At 38.1% G+C, this 21,825-nt stretch overlaps 1 protein-coding gene across 18 annotated transcripts in view; it reads right to left on the reverse strand.

The window, feature by feature from the left end:
- The window catches only part of CBLB (Cbl proto-oncogene B), a 211,710-nt gene that overhangs the window by 100,572 nt on the left and 89,313 nt on the right, over positions 1 to 21,825 (reverse strand). For all 18 annotated transcript variants that reach the window (XR_010132892.1, XR_010132893.1, XM_063703996.1 and 15 more), the window contains exon 4: positions 17,764 to 17,910. Coding sequence is in view for 16 of the 18 variants with exons in the window: in XM_063703996.1 (XP_063560066.1) it covers positions 17,764 to 17,910 (147 nt within the window). In the remaining 2 variants the exon portion in view is untranslated. The remainder of the gene's footprint in view (positions 1 to 17,763; positions 17,911 to 21,825) is intronic.

The raw sequence follows: 21,825 nt of genomic DNA on the forward strand, positions 1-21,825 counted from the left end.
TCACCATGCACTACCAGCACAGATCCCACACCTGCCAAGGATGAGTCAGATGCGGAGCAGCAAGTGGTGCATGAACAAGTGAGCGTGGAGTCCAGCCACTGCGCACAGCCAAGCACACTGGCTGATGTAGCAGGGCGGGCAGCTCCAGGCACGAGCACAGGCACCGGCTCTGGGCAAGCCAGTGGCTGGATCTGATGCACAGCAAGTGGCTTCCACTGTGGGCACCTGTGTCTGGAGGAGGGGAACCAGTGGCACCCAAAAGCTTGGAGACTCCAGAAACTGCAGACCCCCAAATGGGGCTTCACAGCCTAGCTCAGGGAGCCTGTAGGCATGGGCTCCCCAAAGGGCCACAGCTCTTCTCTCCTTCTCATTGCCCACAATATGGGGAGTGAAGGGGGTGGAGGGTGGGCACATTTCAGCCCTGTTTGTGTTACTGTTTTTTCAGTCCTGCCATTTGGCAGGCCCTGAGTTCTTGTCCCGTGTCCAGGAAGAATGAGGTATACAAACAACTGGAGGGTGGGAAGGCAGAAAGGAGCTTTACTGAGCAGCAGAACAGCACTCAGGAAACCCAGAGTGGGTAGCTCCTTTCTGCAGGCAGCTCATCCCAAGGAGTCAAAGAGACTCAAATTGGGTAGCTTCTTCCTGTAGCTGGTAGTCTGATGTCTGTGTGAGTCTGGCTGGGTCTGGGGTTTTTCATAGGCTCAGAAGGAAGGAAGTGTGCGCTGACTGGTCCAAGGGCAGGCCCAGAAAAAGCACCATAAGTTTTCACTCCCACTGTGAACTCCACCAGTAACTGACAGCCCGGCCCTGAGGCTGTAGGCTGTCCCTGTCTTGAAGGTAGGGCTTCAATGGGGACTTTCCCCTTTCCACCCATGAGCCTGTCTGCCTCCTGCTGCCACCAATCATGTCATCTACAGGCTGTTTCTGTGGAGGGTCACCTGCAGGCCCATGTGGAGCTACCCTCAGCCCAACCCTGTCGGCCTCCCTCCAGTGCTCCTTGGTCCCAAAGTCTGGAAAGGGATGCGGTGGCAGGGGGCTGGCATGTCAGCGCCACCCTGAGTGTGTGCACACCCAGCCAGGTCACAACAGTGCCCAGGCTTGGCCACAGCTTTGCTCCATCCCAGAGCAGGCACTGTGAGCAGGGTGAGGCCAGACAGCAGGAGCAGGCACTTCCAAGCCTGCTGGGGTAGGGGGACTTCCTGGGCCCCCAAGAGTGTAGGGATGCCCAGGTCCACAGCTGCAGCTGCTCCTGGAAGCATGGGGCTCCAACCCCACCAACTCGGAAGAGGGTGGGGCTCCTGCCTGTTCCCAGATCCCACCTGCTCCATAGAGCACACAGCCCTGGCCATGCCTCCCCTACTGCAGCATCTTTGCAGCAGCCACTCCAGACAGGCAGCTGGGGCCATCATTACTTCTCTGTATAGTGGACAAGTATCTTTCACATATTCATATTCTGCAGCCTAAATCTATAATCATATTTTTATAAGATTGCAGGAACACGGGAAATAGTGTCTTTAGTATTATTTCTAATCTTCTCAATTATTTTGTTCACATGATAGATTTAATGCTTTCTAACTTCTGGTCTCACATCCTAACCTTGGAACATAATAAACAATAAATTTGCTGTAGTCATAAAATTATTTGTACATAATTCTATTTATTTTCCAGCTTAGAAAATAAAGTTCATTAGTGGAAAGGAACAGGAAGAGAAGCTGCAAGTATAATCCATAATAATGTGTAAAAATTCCATTAAAAATTTTTCCACTTAGAAGCCACTGACTGTAAAAAATAGAAAGATTCAGGTTTTAAACAATGAATACTTGTTCTTTTCTTTCTAAAGTACAACTGTTCTTCAGTATATATTCTCTGAAAGTTCACCAATACAGGATAAATTCATGAGATACAGCAGCTCATGGGTTATGCAAGATACCTTTGATATGCTGAAATCAGATTACATAAAATAAAAAAATTTCATACTCTAGAAAGTGCTGCCAAAGAGAGGTTTAAGTAAGGCTTTAAAATGATCCTCCCTTTAGCAATAAGAGCTCAGAATTACAAACAAAAAAAAAGTCAATAATAAAACATAGTTCCTTGTAAGTCTCTCAACATGAGCCAATTAAATTAACAACCAATGAGTGAAGTCTCCTAGATGTATAAGATAAACTGAGGCAAAAATTAAAGAGCTTCTGATAACATTTCTAAAACCCTGAAAGAAAAAACTCTGCATATATTGTTGTGCATAATTAAATCCATCAAAAAGTCCTTTTAATAAAACTGCTGATATTTTAAATAACTCCTTTGTTATTAAAGATTAACAAAACAAAAACAAATCTATACAAGAAAAACAACTACTGCATTTCCTATTAATAACCAACATTTAAAATAAGCAAGAATAGAAAGATCAATCATTAGCAGTCTATTACTGAAATGTAAATACCTACACACTGACTTTATTGTTGTTGTTTTTGTTTTTCATTTCATTTTGTTTTGTGGCAGGGTCTCATTCTGTCACCCAGGCTGGAGTGCAGTAGCATCATCTTGGCTCACTGCAACCTCAACCTCCCAGGCTCAAGTGATTCTGGTGCCTCAGCCTCGTCAAGTAGCTGGGATTAAAGTTCGCACCACCATGCCTAGCTAATTTTTGTATTTTTTGTGGAGACAGAGTTATGCCATGTTGCCAGGCTGGTCTCGAACTTCTGGACTCCAGTGATCCACCTGCCTTGGCCTCCCAAAATACTGGGATTACAGGCATGAGCCACTGCACCCACCCCCTAAACATTGACTTTAATAATGATATGGTTTGGCTGTTTCCCCACCCAAATCTCATCTTGAATTGTAGCTCCCATAGTTCCCACATGTTGTGGGAGGGACCAGGTGGGAGATAATTGAATCATGGGGGCAGTTTCCCACATACTATTCTTGTGGTAGTAAATAAGCCACATGAGATCTGAGGGTTTTATAGGGGTTTCCCTTTTTGCTTAGCTCTCATATTTTCTCTTCTCTGCTGCCATGTAAGATGTGCCTTTTATCTTCTGCCATGATTGTGAGGTCTCCCCAGCCACATGGAACTGTGAGCCCATTAAACCTCTTTTTCTTTATAAATTACCCAATTTTGGGTATGTCTGTTTCAGCAACATGAAAATGTACTAATACAGTAAATTGGTGCCAGTAGAGTGGGGTGCTGCTGTAAAGATACCCAAAAACTGTGAAGCAACTTTGGAACTGGATAACAGGGAGAGGTTGGAACAGTTTGGAGGGCTCAGAAGAAGAGAGGAAGATGTGGGAAAGTTTGGAACTTCCTAGACACTTGTTGAATGGTTTTGACGAAAATGCTGATAGTGATATGGACAATGAAGTGCAGGTTGAGGTGGACTGAGATGGAGATGGGGAACTTGTTGGGAACTGAAGTAAAGGTGACTCTTGCTATGTTTTAGCAAAGAGACTGGCAGCATTTTGCCCCACCCTAGAGATCTGTGTAACTTTTAACTTCAGAGAGATAATTTAGGGCATCTGGCAGAAGAAACTTCTAAGCAGCAAAGCATTCAAGAGGTGACTTGGGTACTGTTAAAAGCATTAAGTTTTATTCATTCACAAAGATATGATATGGAATTGGAACTTATGTTTCAAGAAGAAGCGGAGCATTAAAGTTCAGAAAATTTGCAGCCTGACAATGTGATAAAAAAGAAAAACACATTCTCTGAGGAGAACCTCAAGCTGGCTGCAGAAATTTGTATAAGTAAGGAGGAGCCAAATGTTAATCACCAAGACAATGAGGAAAATGTCTCCAGGGCATGTCAGAGGTCTTCACGGCAGCTTCTCTCATCACAGGCCTGGAGGCCTAGGAAGAAAAAATGGTTTCATTGGCTGTACCCAAGGCCTTGCTGCTTTGTGCAGTCTCAGGACTTGGTGCCCTGCATCCCAGCCATGGCTATAAGGGGCCAATGTTGAACTCAAGCTTTTATTTCAGAGAGTGCAAGCCTCAAGCCTTGGCAGCTTCCACATGGTGTTTGAGCCTGCAGCTGCACAGAAGTCAAGAAGTTAAGGTATAGGAATCTCTGCCTAGATTTCAGAAGATGTATGGAAATGCTTGGATATCCAGGTAGAAGTTTGCTGCAGGGGCAGGGCCCTTGTGGAGGTAGACATCTGCTGCAAGGGCAGAGCCCTACCTCTGCTAGAGCAGTGTGGGAGGGAAATGTGGGGCTGAAGCCCCCACAAAGAGTCTCCACTGGGGCACTGACTAGTGGAGCTGTAAGAAGAGGGCCACCGTCCTCCAGACCCCAGAATAGTAGATCTACCAACATTTTGCACCATGCACCTGGAAAAGCCAGAGACACTCAACATCAGCCCATGAAAGCAACCAAGAGGGAAACTGTACCCTGTGAAGCCACGGGGTGGAGCTGCCCAAGAGCATGAGAGCCCACCTCTTACATCAGCGTGCCCTGGACGTGAGACATGGAGTCAAAGGAAATCATTTTGGAGCTTTAAGGTTTGACTGGCCTGCTGGATTTCGGACTTGTGTGGGGCCTGTAGACCCTTTGTTTTGGCCAATTTCTCCCATTCAGAATGGCTGTATTTCCCAATGCCTGTATCCCCATTGTACCTAGGAAGTAACTAACTTGCTTTTGATTTTACTGGCTCATAAGTGCAAGGGACTCTTGTTATCTCAGATAAGACTTTGGACTGTGGACTTTTGAGTTAATGCTGGAATGAGTTAAGACTTTGGGGGATTGTTGCGAAGGCATGATTGTGTCTTGGAATGTGAGGACATGAGATATGGGAGGGGCCAGTGGCAGAATGACATTGTTTGGCTGTGTCCCCACCCAAATTTCATCTTGAATTGTTAGCTCCCATAATTCCCACATGTTGTAGAAAGGACCTAATAGGAGGTATTTGAATCATGGGAGTGGTTTCCCACAAACTATTCTTGTGGTAGTGAATAAATCTCACATTGGCTCTCATTTTCTCTCATCTGCTGCCACGTAAGAAGTGCCTTTCGCCTTCCACCACGATTGTGAGGCCTCCCTAGTCATGTGGAACTGTGAGTGCATTAAACTTTTTTCTTTATAAATTAGTCTCAGGTAGGTCTTTATCAGCAGCATGAGAACAGACTAATATAAGTAAGTTTTATTTACTTTGCTATTAAGTCACACTTTCTCTACCAGCAGAACATGATTCTAAAAAACCAAAGAATGAGATTCTATTCTTCTTGCAAGCTAAGAAGTTGGCCTATCACAGTTTCATGTATAGTGGCAGAAGATACTGGGTTTCTGTCAAAGGACTGGGTCAGAGTCAAAGGACTTTGTTACTCACAGCAAAAGCAGTGGCTAGAGTACCAGCATTTTCTTGCCCTTGTTCCCTAAACACAACTTCTCCTAAAAGATGCAAAGAGGGCCAGGTGACATCTGCATACACTGTGGGTTTGATTCTGGAGTAGAACCTAGAACTTAAGGAACCCAAATATTTTGTAATGGATAATGCATATCCTTTGACCCAGGGAGAAATACTACCTCTATTTTACAAGGCTTTAAGATCCTTGCTCTAGAAGGAGACCTTCTCTCTCTTTATTGACCCAAGTAGACACATCCAGCAGAGAAGAGAACAAATGTTTAGAGGATTAAGACCAGGACCTCTATAAATCCAGGGGCACACACTATTAGTCCAGTGGTTCCAAATAGCTTTCAGATATTAAAAAATCAAATATCTGGGGACCAGGTATATAATACAAATTAGTAAAGAGGTCCAGGAAAGGATTGTGATGAATTAGAAGAGAGATTATCTAAGAAAAACAGCTGGCACACAGGTCTAGCCAATTGCTGTCATATCACAATTCATACCTATTGTTGCCATCATTCCCAGTTCTTCAGTTTCAAAACAGTATTTTTTGTGTGAAACAAATAGTTTTTGGGAACTATGAACCATGCCCATGTAAGACAGCAAACTTAATGGTATATGTTCTCACTGCTCCACCAACACTGTTCTCTTTTCTCTCTCCCTCTCCTGGGGACTTTCTATTCCCTAAGACACAACAACACTGAAATTAGGCCAAATAGTAACCCTAAAATGACCTCACGTGCTCAAGTGAAAGGAATAGTCACAAGTCTCTCACTTTACATCTAATTATGGACGTGATTAAGTTTAGTGAGAAAGGCATGTCTAGGACAAAAGTGAGGCCTCTTGCACCAAACAGTTAGCCAAGTTGTGAATGGAAAGGAGAAGTTCATGAAGGAAATTAAAAATGCTACTTCAGTGAACATATGAATGATAAGAAAGCAAAACAGCCTTACTGGTGATATGGAGAAAGTTTTGGTGGTTTGGTTAGATCAAACTAGCCACAGTATTCTGTTAGGCCAAAGCCGAATCCAAAACAAGGCCCCAACTCGCTTCAATTCTGTGAAGGGTAAGAGAATTCAGGAAGCTTCAGAAGTAAAGTTTGAAACTAGCAGAAATTTGTTTATGGGGTTTAAGAAAAGAAGCTCTCTCTAACATAAAAGTGCAAGGTGAAGCACCAAGTGCTGATGTAGAAGCTACAAGTTATACAGAAGATCTAGCTAAGATCATTGATGAATGTGGCTACACAAAACAACAGATAATTAATGTAGATGAAACAGCCTTAAGATGAAAGAAAATGCTATCTAGAAAATGCTAGGGCTAGGGAGAAGTCAATACCTAGCTTCAAAGCTACACGATGGGTTCAATCATACCCCAAACCTCAGCATCATGCAATATGCAATAACTTGCATATGTACCCCCTAAATAACCTCCAAAATAAAGGTTGAAAAAGAAAAAACAAAAGCCCCCTGATAGTTCCTCACTCTTTCTACCATGTGAGGATATTGCAAAACGATGTTTGGCCATCTATAAATTAGGAAGTGGGTCCTTACCAGACAATTTGTCAGCACCTTGATCTTGGACTTCCTAGCCTTCAGAACTATAAGAAATAAATTTCTGTTCTTTATTTAAAAAAACAAAAAGCTTCAAAGGACAGGCTGACTCTTGTTAGTGGCCAATAAAAGTGGTGACTTTAAGTTGAACACAATGTTCATTCCCCATTCCAAAAATCCTAGGTCCTTTAAGAATTACGCTAAATCTCCTCTTCCCGTGCTCTACAAATGGAACAAAAAACCTGGATTATGAATATTTTAAGCCTACTGTTGAGATATGCTGTGTAGAGAAAACAATTCCTTTCAAAATAGTACTGCTCATTGGCAATGCCCCTGATCACCCAAAAGATTTGATGGAGATGTACGAGGAGATTAATGTTGTTTTCATGTCTTCTAACACAGTACTCATTCTGCAGCCCATGAATCAAGGAGCCATTTTGACTTTCAAGTCTTATTATTTAAGAAATACATTTCCTACGGCTATAGCTGTCATATATTGTGATAGCTCTGGGCAAAGAAAATTCAAAACCTCGTGGAAAGGATTCACCTTTCTAATGCCACTAAGAACATTTATGATTCAAGGGAGGAGGTCAAAATATCAACATTAACAGGAGTTTGGAAACAGTGAATTCCAAACCTCATGGATGACTCTGAGGATTTCAAGACTTCAGTGGAAGAAGTAACTGTAGATGCAGAATTTGCTAGAGAACTAGAATTAGAAGTAGAACCTAAATATGTGGCTAAATTGATGCAAATCTCATAAAATTTGAACAGACGAAAACTGCTTCTTATAGAAAAGCAAAAAAGTGCTTTCTTAAATGTAATTTACTCCAGGTGAAGATGCTGTGAACACTGCTGATATTACAATAAAGGATTTAGAATATTGCAGACACTTGGTTGATAAAGCTGTGGCAGGGTTTGAGAGGACTGACTCCAATTTTGAATGAAACTCTATTGTGAGTAAAATATTATCAAACAGCATTGCATGTTATAGATAAATATTACATGAAAGGAAGAACCAATTGATGTAGTAAACTTCACTGCTGCCTAATTTTAAGAAATTGCCACAGCCACCTTAACTTTCAGCATATGATCAGTCAATAGCCATGAACATCGAGGCACAACTCTCCAGCAGCTAAAAGATTACAACTCACTGAAGGCTCAGCTGATTGTTAGCATTTTTTAGCAATTCTTTTTTAGTTAAGGTACATATATTTTTTTAGACATAATGCTATTGCACACCTAACAGACTACAGTATAGTATAAATACAACTTCTATATTCACTAGGAAGACAAAAATAATCTATGTGACTTGCTTTATTGCAATATGCACTTCATTGCGATGTACTTTATTGCAGTGGTCTCAAACTAAACCCACAATATCTCTGAGGTATGCATGCACTAGTAAATTAATTATTTGTGATATTCTTTATGTGATTTTCTAATGGTACAGAGCTGATTTTAAGTATTTATCTTCTTTTTATATCGTGTCTTCCCCAAACTGAATATTGCTTATAGGTAGAAAATTACAATTGGCATCTTAGTTGTTTTGTATCTTGTTACAATGAATTGAACAAAATAGGCCTCCAATAGATATGTAAGTTTTTATTTTCCTTATTGACATAAAGATACCTGAAATTCTTTGAATCCTACTTTAGTTCTTTTTTCTTTCTCTTTAGAGTATCTGCTAAAAATTTTCATTGTAAAAACTCTTAATTTCTACTGTGTACCGCTTCTTTTAATTTAATATAATTAGGTTGTGCTTTCTTTACCTAGAGGGAAAACTGAGCTAGTTAATATGCTAGAAGAATATATATCTCACTCACTGGAAAGGTAAAGAAAGTATTTTCCTTTCTTTCATATTAAAAGTGAAAGGAAAATACGGGAAACCAAAAAAGGCCCTTGTTGCTTTTGCAGGAAATCAATCATAGAGGCAATAAATTGAGCTATAAATAAACCATTTTCCCCCTATGGTAACCAGTTTCTTATTTTCAATTCTACCTTCATCTCGGGATACACATAAAATAATTTTTAAAATTTTTCTTTTTCTTTCTTTTTTTTTTTTGCTTTTAGATTGCTACAGAGTATGAAATCTCCATCATACAACATCAAATGTAAATTACATTATTTAGAGAATTTGGACCACTTTTAAAGGTTTCAATTGGTTAATTATTCCACAAAATAGAATATTTATTATATGCTAGACACAGTTTTATGTGCCTTACAGGTAAGGTTTAGCTATTTTAAGCCGTCATAACAACCATTGATGGTAGGTATTATTAGTATCATCTACATTTTATAAATGAGGAAAAAGATGCATAGAAAAACCAACTAGATTCCCCAAAGTCACAAAGTGAGTAAATGTTGCAGTCAGAACCTGTCCAGGGACAGATAATCTGGCTGCAGAGCCTGCATGCCAAACCCTAAGTATGCTGTCTCCCAATCAATCAAGCAAGCAGGCTCCATCTCACACATACACATGCTAATGCACATTCCTCTACTTCTCAACTCATCTGAATTAAATGCACAATGGTTCCTGAAAGCCTGTATATAAAACATTGTGCTGAGCTACTTTAGAAATACAAAGATGAATAAATAAGCTTGATTTCATGGAGCATATAGTCTAGGGGGAAGTATGACAACTAGACAAATACTTGTAATAAAACCATAAAAACAGTAAATGCAGAAGATAAGCCAGAGCTTAACGAAGTTTAAGAGATCTAGTAATAACACTAATGGGAAAAATTATGAGCAAAATTATCTTTGAGGGATTAGTAAGAATTGTTATGCCAGAGATTATAAAAATCTTCAAGTAGAAGGAGCAATATAAGCAAAGACATAGAAACCTATAATTGCTGATGTGTCCAGAAAGAGCCAAATAAGCCAATTTGACTGAAGAACAGAACATAAGTAAAGGAAGAGAGAGCTTAAATGGCAGAAAAGTTGCATCCTATACTCATACATTCAACTAATAACTACTAAATGTCTACAATGTATATGGTACGTAAAAGACTCATTCAACAACCATTTACAAAGTAGTTTAAAGATTATATTGAAAATGAGGCTAGCATATGTGAAAGCACTGAACACAAAATCTGACATACAATAACTCTAATAAATGGGTCTGTTTTCACCAACTTTTGCATAGAAAGTCATTGAAGACTCTTGCAATCAAGCAAGAAAGACCTACATAGTAAACACATTTTACAATATAAGTGTGTCTAAAATACAACAGCAACCAAAGTATAGAGTAATTAACATAGATCATGTAGAAGGGTGTATATGAATGAGAAAAACTCAGAAAAGTGGACTTCTGAACTGAACTTAAAGAAAGGTGTCAAAATTCTGAGACAGATGAAAAGAAAGAGGGAAGAGAGGCATCTAAGGAATAGAAATGTAGGAACTGATTATTTAAAAAGAGATCAATTTATATACAATGAAGTCATTTGAAATTGAGAGTAGAGGACAGACATCGTCCATCTATGCAATTATTCATGTAGTCTGTTAACAATTATTGCCGCCGGGCGTGATGGCTCATGCCTGTAATCCCAGCACTTTGGGAGGCTGAGACGGGTGGATCACCTGAGGTCAGGAGTTTGAGACCAGCCTGGCCAACATGGAGAAACTCCACGTCTACTAAACATACAAAAAAAAAATTGCCGGGCGTGGTGGTGCATGCCTGTAATCCCAGCTACTTGGGAGGCTGAGGCGGGAGAATCGCTTGAACCCAGGAGGCAGAGGTTGCAGTGAGCCGAGATGGCGCCATTGCACTCTAGCCTGGGCAACAAGAGCAAAACTCCGCCTAAAAAAAAAAATTATTATTGCCTAAACATTCCAGGAAATGTGTCAGGCTCAAAAACACAAAAATAAGTAAGATGCAGTCTCTGCCTCCAAAGAAACTTTCCAGTCTATTGGAAACCTCTCAATTGAGAAATGGGGGCATGTCAGCAGTTCACTGTAATATATTATGACAGATGTGAGCTCAGGTACCTGGCAGCACAGAGTAGGGATATCCATTAGGGTACTAAAGTAAAGCTTTCAAAGTGGCAACACTGGATAGAGCATGGGTGACTGCCTATCCAAGCAGTGAATGCAACGTACGAAAACAAAGACAATGAGGAGTAAAAAATGAGACATACATTGGGAAATATGAAGAGTATTGAGTTGTTTCTTTGCAGATGAGTTAAGTATACCGAAATGATAAGTAGAAAAAAAGAAGCCAGCGAAAAAGTTTCTAAAGCTTGTGACGTTTAATGTGATTTTAGACTTTAACCTACAATTAATATTCATGCAAACACTTCAAGCGAAAGACTGGAATGATTAGCTCTGCTTTTTAGACAGCTCACTGGTCCCCTAAGAACAATGGGATAGGCTGTTATTGGAGATAGGCAGACTAATCAGAAGGTTGTTGGGGTAATGCAGAGCATGAATTTAAATTTGAAGAAGAGAATTTTATGTATGGAGAGGAGAGGCTATGTAAGAAGATTCAAGAGTTAGAATCTGTGTTTCTAATTGAATTATAATTTGTTTGGAAATTTATGTCTAAATCTTCTCAATGCTAATTTTTGTTTTTTGTTTTTTTCAAGATGGCAGACTGGAGGCAGTGTCAGCATGCTTCTCCCACTTGGAAGGACAGAATAATGTGCAGAGATTCAGTGTGAATTTTTTCTCAAAGAACCAACGCAGGAACTTAGGAAAACAGAATCCACAGACCCTGTGAAAGAACTCGGAGGCTACAGCCTACTACGTGAGACAGGTGAAAAACTCCTAAGTCCTCAGAGTGCGAGAGGGGAAGAGCCTGCCTCCAAGTACACATCCCCACCAGGGAATCTGAAAATCCAGGCCACTGGAGAAGCCCTTTACCCTTCCAATAGCTGGAACAGATTTAGGGAAATAAAAAAGTAGGAGCCGCAGCAGGACTTCCCAATCTCCAGCATGAACCCAGGGAAGCTATTCCTGACTATATCTCACAGGGACCCTCTGGAAGTCAGCCAATGAGCTCAGGGAAAGGACACAGGGTGAAAGAACCTCCCAACTGAATTTTGTAATATAATCTCGAGTGGAACAAATTCCCTTGAACAGAATGGGGAGGGAGGAGTTGCGGCAAGCGGGAAGTGTGCTGCAGACAGGAGCATAGGAGCTGGGTGCCTGGCCATGTAGGAAGACGAAGACGGGCATAGCTTTTTGAAAGCCATGGCAGCTTTCTATGTGGAGAAGCTTATGACCTGGGGCAGGTCTGAGTTCTGTCTATAGACTACCTGGATCTAAACCAAGCATTGTTAGCAGAGCACTGTGGGAGTGAGATCAGCCTCACCAACTGCAGGAGAGCTGGGTAAGGTTACTGCCACCCAATAACAATAACAAGCAGTGAGACTGAATCAGTAATTTTAAAAATGCAAACAGAGAAAGTCCAGGACAAGATAGATTCACAACTGAATTCTACCAGACATTCAAAGACAAATTGGTACTAATCCTACTGAAAATATTCTAAAAGACAGAGAAAGAGGGAATCCTCCATAAATCATTCTATGAAGCCACTACCATGCTAATATCAAAACCAGGAAAAGACATAACAACAACAAACTACAGACCAATATCTCTGATGAACATAGATGCAAAAATCCTCAACAAAATACTAGCTAACTAATCCAACAGCACAACAAAAAACTAATACATCACAATCAAGTGGGTTTCAGAGATACAAGGACAGTTTAACATATGTAAGTTAATAAATGTGACACATCACATAAACAGAAATTTTAAAAATATATATAATCATCTCAATAGTCCCAGAAATAGCACTTGATAACATACAGCACCCCTTTATAATCCCTCAACAAAATATGTATAGAAGAGATTTACCCGAAAGTAATAAAAGCCATATATGTCAAACCTATAGCTAACATCATACTGAATGGCAAAAAGTTGAAAGCATTCCCCCTGAGAATTGTAACCAGATAAAGATCCCCACCTTCACCACTTCTATTCAACCCAGTACTGGAAGTCACAGCCAGAGCAATCCAATAAAAAAAAAAGAAAGAAGAGGCATCCAAATTGGAAAAGAGGAAGTTGAACTGTCATCATTCACTGATGATATGATCATATACCTGGAAAAGCCTCAAGATTCATCCAAAAAGCTCCCAGATCTTATAAATGAATTCAGTAAAGTCTCTGGACACAAAATCAATGTACACAAATCAGTGGCACTGCTATACACCAACATAACCAAGCTGAGAATCAAACCAAGAACTCAATCCCCTTTGCAACAGCTGAAAAAAATAAAATAAAATACTTAGGAATATATTTAACCAAGGAGGTGAAAGATCTCTAGAAGGAAAACTACAAAACACTGAAACACAGAAATTATAGATGACACAACAAATGGAAACACATCACCTGCTCATGGATGGGAAGAATAAAATGACCACACTGCTCAAAGCAATCCACAGACTCCATGCAATTCCCATCAAAATACCATAAACATTCTTCACAGAACTAGAAAAAACAATCCTAAGATTCGTATGGAACCAAAAAAGAGACCATATCACCAAAGCAATACTAAGCGAAAAGAACAAATCTGGAGGCATCACACTATCTGACCTCAAATTACAACACAAGGCTATAGTTACCAAAGCAGCATGGTACTGGTATAATGACAGGCACATAGACCAATGGAACAGAACAGAGAACCCAGAAGTAAAGCCAAATACAGCTAACTGATCTTCGACAAAGCATACAAAAACATAAATTTGGAAAAGGATACCCTATTCAATAAACTGTGCTGGAAAAACTGGCAAGCCACATGTAGAAGAATGAAACTGGATCCCCATCTCTCACCTTATTAAAAAATCAACTCAAGATGGATCAAAGACTTAAATCTAAGACCTGAAACCATGAAAATCCTACAAGATAACATCAAAGAAACTCTTCTAGACATTAGCTTAGGCAGAAAATTCATGGCTAAGACCTCAAAAGCAAATGCATAAAAATAAAAATAAATAAATGGGACCTAATTAAAAAGCTTCTGCACAGCAAAAGAAATAATCAGGAGAGTAAACAGACAACTCACACAGTGGGACAACATACTTGCAAACTACGCTTCTGACAATGGACTAGTATCTAGAATCTACAAGGACCTAAAACAAATCAGCAAGAAGAAAACAAATAATCCCATCAAAAAGTGGGCAAAGGAAATGAATAGACATTTCTCAAAAGACATATACAAACAGCCAACAAACATTTGAAAAAATGCTCAACATCACTAATCATCGGGGAAATGCAAATGAAAACCACAGTGAGAAACCACCTTACTTCTGCAAGAATGACCATAATTAAAAACAATAGATGTTGTTAAACATCTTTAAAAACAATAGATGTTGACGTGGATGTTGTGAAAAGGGAACACTTCTACATTGCTGGTGGGAGTATAAATTAGTAACAACCACTATGGAAAACAGTATGGAGACTCTTTAAAGAACTAAAAGTAGAACTGCCATTCAATCCAGCAATCCACTGCCAGATACCTGGTCAAAGGAAAAGAAGTCATTATATGAAAAAGACACATGCACACGCTTGTTTATAGCAGCATAATTTGCAATTGCAACGATATGGAACCAACCTAAGTGCACATAGACAAACAAGCGGATAAAGAAAACATGGTTTATTTACACCATGGACTATTACTCAGCCATAAGAAGGAATGAAATAATGTCTTTTGCAGCAACTTGGATGGAGCTAGAAACCATTATTCTAAGTGAAGTAACTCAGAAATAGAAAACTAAATATCGTATGTTCTCACTTATAAGTGGGAGCTAAGCTATGAGCAAACAAAGGCATAAGAATGATATAATGGACTTCGGGGTCGTGGTGGGGAAGGGTGAGACAGGGGTAAGGGATAAAAGACTACACTACATATTAGGTACAGTGTGCACTGCTCAGGTGACCAGTGCACTAAAATCTTATAAATCACCACGTCAATCAATCACTTTTCTCAATGTCAAAAAGTACTTAAATGAGTCACAAGCTGCTACCTGACTCGCTAAGAAAAATGACTGTCACCCAGAGTCTAATCACATTGATGTGCTTCTTTTTTTAACGCTAGTAATATATTTTTCGAGCTTCATGCTTAAAGTTTCTGGATTATAAGTTATTATTCCAGAGTGTGAAGATTCAGTTTAGTATTGGTCTCATTTTGCTGAACATACTTAGACACATTTATTCAATAATGTCACTTTTCTTTTCCTACAGATTTCTAACTCCTGGTCAACAGACTATGAAAGGAAAAGCATGACTGCATTGTTAAAATATATCCATTTGCATAAACATTGACCATAAACAGAATCTCCCAACAAATTTGCCATGATACATGTTGTGTTACTGTTCCCCTTGGGCCACAAGGCAGGCAGTGCCTCTTGGCTGCTGGGCTTGGGCCCTGAGCAGAGAGGGTAGCACTACCATGTCTTCAAAAACAACAGTGCTATAGTTTGAATGCCCCTTCCAAAATTCATGTTAAAATTTAATTGCCATTGCGACTGTATTAAGAAGTAGGACCTTCAAGAGGTGGTTAGATCTTGAGGGCGCTGCCCTCATGAATGGATTAATGGTTCTGTTTTAGGAAAGAATGCTGTTTTCAAGTTTAAAGGCACTGGTTAGGCTAAATGAAAGCATTCTTACATGGCCTCAATGAACAGTAAGATAAATGACAGGCATGCTCCCACAGGAGAACTAAGTTTTGGGAAAATACAAACAGTATTAGAGCATAATGGAAAAAAAAATTCAACCTTTCGAAAGGATACACATTATTCATGCATATGTCCATTCATTCAATAAAATATTATGGAACCACAAGGTAAAAACCTAGGAAGAATAAAAAAATACTTTCTCCAATTATCTAATAAAGGAATAATTAATTTGTATGACTATGGTAATGCATATAAGTTCCAAAAAGAGCATGAAATTTGGCAGTCATCCACAAATTAAAAGTGTTAAAGAAAAATTAAGCAGCTTTCTCAATTCAGTAAAAACAGCAGACAAAAGTGAAAAGACTTGGGAGGTAGGGAAAGTATCTAATCACTATTTCAAGAATCCCTCATTTGATGTAGTAGTGATTTCACTCATGTAGCAGTTGAACAGAAATTTCAGCCCCTTGATGTCTGTGGTTATAAATAAAGGGAAATAAAGATGTCTCAAATGCATAATTTTCTGTGGCTTGAAGTACCAGCAAAGTAAACTCCTCTCTTAAAAAAACCTGTGAGCAAACTTTCCATTTTTTATTGACCTTATGACAAGTAAACAATTTTATAACTCACCAGAATTTTCAGTTTTCAAAAAGAAATACCATAATCAATTTGTCCTATATATTTTCTTAAAACTTTAAGAGAAAGTTTATTTTGAAGGTTACCGACTGTTTGAACTAAGCTTACAATGTTAATACATGAACTGCAACTACAGGAAACAAACCCTCTCAGTTCCTACACCCTGAACCTGGCAAGATTGTTCTGCTTTCTACAATTAATAAATATTTAATTAGTATAGTCTTAGCTGTCTCTGTTACTCTAATTCAGATAAGGATAAACTTTTTTCTAAATTCTTCATTTCTGAATGAATATATGAACATTATAAATAACTAGATTGCTACAACACAGAATTTCCATGTTAATGGCAACAATGGCATTTTCTCCTTTAGTGCCTAAAAATAATTCAGAATACATTTTAGTATAATGTGGGAAATAGGCTTTAATATTTTGGATGCCAAAAAAATTGTGTGCTTAATGAAATGTACATTACTCTATGTAGGTATATTCCAATCTTGGTGGTGACTATAGTAAACTATAGTACTTTGTAAAGAAAAAACAAAAACAAAAACAAACAAAGGAAAACCAATATTGCAGTTCAACATATCAAAGTACTAAAAAAAGTGTATATTAACAATTTTTATGTCTAATTTCATCAGTTAAAGGACAAATACAGACCTTTGATACAAGATTAAAACAAGAATCTATGTAAGCAGTCACACTTCCTCCTTACTTACTCAGCCAGGGCTTTGCCTACATTCTAGGACATTCTGAGGATGCGCTCTCATTAAAGGTAATTCGTAAAAGGTTACTGGGGAAACCACTTGCCTCCTGATGCTCATTCTTGATCATTTTACTGAGACATTTATGACAAAAGTTTTGCAACTTTTATATAAATTATGCTGACTTTAGATATTCAATTCCATTATCTACCAAGCTCACCAGAATCTGTGTCTCTGTAGGGCATACCTGAGAGAAAACATCTTTAACTACTTTGCAACAGACTACATCTTTGTGATAACATTATCCTCATATCTTGTTCACACATATATAATCTCTATGCAGTAAAACAAAGAAAGGCTGGATCAGGGTGCCAGGGCCTTCTCTCACCTCGATTTCAGATCTTAACCAAGCTTAACATACCACCTCCTCCAGGAAGCAGTCCCTGATCACTGATCCCAAAGCAACTATTCCCTTCTAAATTGTCACAGCAATTTACTTATGCAATTTTTTAAAGTATCTATGCCCTTCTACCCTTTATTTTGTATATTAAGTACATATTAAATTATAAGAAGTTATCAGCTTCTCAGGTATAAAGACTCTTACATACCTCTGCTTCTCAGAACAAACTCAATGAATGCTCATGAAACAAATAACATTGTATAATATTTACTTAGTGACTAAAAAACTATTGCATTATTGAGGCATACCTTTGGTGACTATAAAAATTACCAATCAAAATGCTTATCAAAAATAATAAAATACATTCACAAAACACTCAAGTAAAATATATACCATATCCAACTGGAGGGAGGATACAGTAACCCTTGAAAGATAGATCCACAGCTATAAAAATGATTTTTACTTACTTGTCTCCAAAAAACTTTCTCCAGAATTCAGCAGCATCTGCTTTTGTGATACGAAAGTTATCTCCCTGGAATTGACCATTGGGAAAGATTGCTTTGATTTCTGCCAGCATGTGACTGAAGATAAGGGACAGTTTTGTGAGATTTCGTCTGTAGGCACAAGGGAAAAAAATGAAGATAAGAAATAAACACCTATATGCATGCAAATTTTTATGGTAATATATATTAAGACAAATAATGTTATGTATGTATCAACGTATGTCTTGGTGGTTGATCATGAAAACCTCAACTTAATGCTGCCCTTAAAAAAACATTTATGAAAACATTGTACATTTAAATTCCTAACAAAGCTGTCAACTTATTAGTTATCCATGTATTCATTTAACATAAACACAAATAAGATAAATTACGTAATTTCACTGAGCTCACAGATTAATGGAAGAGATGGACACTTAAAAAATTAATAATCAAATATAAATGGTAAACATAAAAGAGAGAGTGACTATTTCTACCTGGGGGAGTAAGGAAAGATTTGCCATCAGAGGAGAATCTAGGAAGAAAACTCATTGTTTGACAGATAAAAGACCTGGAGAGGAGAGAAAGGGAGGATGCAGAGGGAAGTAAAAGGTATTTCAGGCAGTAGAAACAGCATGTACAAAAGTACTAATACAAAAGTATAAAATGAAAACGTATTTGTATTATATCATTTTTGGCACAGTGAAAGCAGAGCAGAGGGTAACAGGAGAAAATAACATGAGACAGAGTAAGAAACTTTAGTTTGGACATGACATAAAGAGGCATCTGAATCAATGCGCAGTTTTTGTTAAACATGCTTACCACTCCTACCTAAATATCAGATTTTCTGAGGAAGGGTTCTAGATATATGCATATTTTAGAAGCCCCGTGGGCAATTCTAATGTGCTTTCCTCATTAAGAGGTACTGCTATAAGAAATGGAGAGTCAGGCTAGGCGTGGTGACTCACCCCTGTAATCCTACCACATTGGGAGGCTGAGGTGGCCAAATGGCTAGAGCCCAGAGTTTGAGACCAGCCTCGGCAACATGGCAGGACCTCATCTCTACAAAAAATTAGCAGGGCGTGGGAGCGCATGCCTATAGCCCCAGTTATTAGGGAGGCTGATGTGATCTCTTGAGCCAGGAGGCAGAGGTTCAGTGAGACATGAACATGCCACTGCACTTCAGCATGGGTAACAGAGTGAGACAATGTCTCAAAAACAAAAAATGAAAGAGAAAAGAAATAAATGGAGAGTCAAATGGATTAATGGATTCAGAATTCTGAAGACTTGATGAAGTCTGTTTTAGAAGGAAAAAATTGTAGTAATATGACTAAATGGTTTAGAATGGAGATACAGGTGTCACCTCTATTCTAATTTCCATGTTAAGTTCTGGGGATTCTGACAAGATTTAAACCATGCTTCATACTACAAAACAGTACTATCAATCACCTATAATCCTTGCTAACATTTCTTAAATTTTCAATAGTACGTTAATCGGCATAAAACTACTAGTGTTAGATAGTTAAGAAGCAATTAAAACACAAAATACTAAATGACTTCCCCAGTTTCAAACAAACTTTATTTCTTTATATTCCCTTTTGCTCAGAATGACCAGAAATCAATAGGTACATTCTGCATATGTTTTCATTTTGAAGCTTCAGCTATTATGCATGTGTATGTGCACCTGTATATACGAGAGAGAGAGAGAGTGTGTGTGTGTGCGTGTGTGTGTTGGGATGTGAGTGGAGGCAAGTGTGTTAGGACTCAATAAAAATATAGAGGGAAATTAACACAGAGAAAGTCATCAAATTTGCAACATATAAAACCATACAATGTATCAGCAGACCTTTGTCATTGAAAGTTGTGTTTCTTTGCTCCATATTTACTCATGTATCTGTGTTTAATAACTGTCAAATAATAATAATAACTCATGTTTGTTACCAAGGAGATCATTTAATATGCACCTGACAATAAAATCATTGGGTGACACTCTTTCTAATTTACAAAGGAGATACATAACTTCCTGTATAAGATGAATATAGAAAAAAGATACGCATGATCAAAAGTGGGAAAAGTAGTAATAAGAAGAATGCAATAAGATATTCTATAAAATCAATAAATTCATCTTCCTTAAAAAAGTTTAAAAAAAACAGTCACCTATTTCCATAACTTATCTACGAAAAGCTTTTTGATGAAAGGGGGGAGGGCATAACATAGGCCTTATTTTAATGCTTGACCTGTACCCATAAATAATCTGCAAAATTCATTATAATATATATAAATGTTACATCTTTTTATTAGATTCAGCCACTTTTGCACAACTCATCCTAATCCAAGTGTAAAATTTCTCTTAATCAGTTGAATCTTTGATATCAATATGATTTTGTCATTTATGTTAACATATCCTCAATTTAGATGATGGTAGATATAAGATATTATTTTAAAAAATAAAAAGTAAACTGTTTTACTATATCAAAGGAAAGAATTGTGGCTCGTACAAACTACAACCGACTTTTAAGATTTGAGTTTAAGAAAAGTATAAAGTCACCTTAGGAAATCTGCAATGAATTTATTTCTATAATTGGGCTAAAGATTTAATTTTTACCAAACTTCCAATTGATACATACAAAAGAAAAATCAAAATGGCTATAATTAGGGTAAACCAACTGTTCTTTATTTTCTGAATTGGCTGCACTCCATCCCCTTGATTGTTTGTCCTTTAATCATATCCAATTTATTTTAATTTTTACTTGTTAGATCTAAAGTCTGAAACACAACGCCAGTGATTACCCACCCATTCTGGGTATCTGATCCACTGGCTATGCAGACACTAAACTTTAAAAGAAACATAGTAACATTTTTTATAGTCTAGAAGCTCTAATAATCACCAGTACCTATATCAATACTCACTGATTGACTATAAAATGTGTATATGCTTCTATTTTCTTGCTTCTGCAAATGGATCACCACAATTTTATTTGGCTTTTGCACAAAATAAGGCAATGAAAAAATACATTTTGCCTTTAGTCTTGAAAGAAACTCAAGCTCATATTGTTAAAAATAGTTGAATATATATATGTATATATACATACACATTACAGTATATATTTACTTTATACTTATACACTCACACACACTCCATATATATGTAGATAATCATCTTAGAAATCCATTATTTAACATATTTATAGAGGTTGCAATCGACACCAAGGTATGAAAAGAACTGACAAACTCATTCTGTTGGAGCTTAAAAGGAAAAAAAAAAGAGAAAGAGAACTGAAAACTAATTCTGGTATCTAATTTCATTTAAATTTGTTATCATAGAAAATACGTTTTCTTTTTTATATGACGCTGTGACTTCTTTTTGTTTACAATGTTTTGCTATGTAGTATGTGCTTTCTTTATTCCCCATCCCACTATGCATCCTTTGATACCTATTTTTTTTTTTGAGATGGAGTTTTGCTCTTGTTGCCCAGAATGGAGTGCAATGGTGTGATCTCGGCTCACTGCAACTTCTGCCTCCCGGGTTCAAGCAATCCTCCTGTCTCAGCCTCCCAAGTAGCTGGGATTACAGGCATGCACCACCATGCCCATCTAACTTTGGATTTTTAGTAGAGACGGGGTTTTACCATACTGGTCAGGCTGGTCTCAAACTCCTGACCTCAGGTGATCTACCCATCTCAACCTCCTAAAGTGCTGGGGTTACAGGCATGAGACACTGTGCCCAGCCTGATACCCATTTAAAAAAAAAAAACTTTCAATTTTGAAAATAAAACAATCCAAGAATACAGTCATCTCTAACCATCTAGACATAGAGAGAAGAAAAGAAACAATCACACATCTTTGTAGATGGAATTTTTTCTATTACGTAATTTTTCCACACTTAGCCAATTTTCCCTAAGCCCATGGGATTTCCCATCATTGTAAGACCTAAAATGATGACTGCCTAATAAAGAATCTGATATTTATGAAGAATATATTTCTGCCACTAAAACCCAAACAATCCCAAAACAACTAACTAAATAAAAATCTGCCCAGAAAGAAAAGACT

This window comes from Gorilla gorilla, chromosome 2 (genome assembly GCF_029281585.2).
Source record: "Gorilla gorilla gorilla isolate KB3781 chromosome 2, NHGRI_mGorGor1-v2.1_pri, whole genome shotgun sequence".
NCBI lineage: Eukaryota > Metazoa > Chordata > Mammalia > Primates > Hominidae > Gorilla > Gorilla gorilla.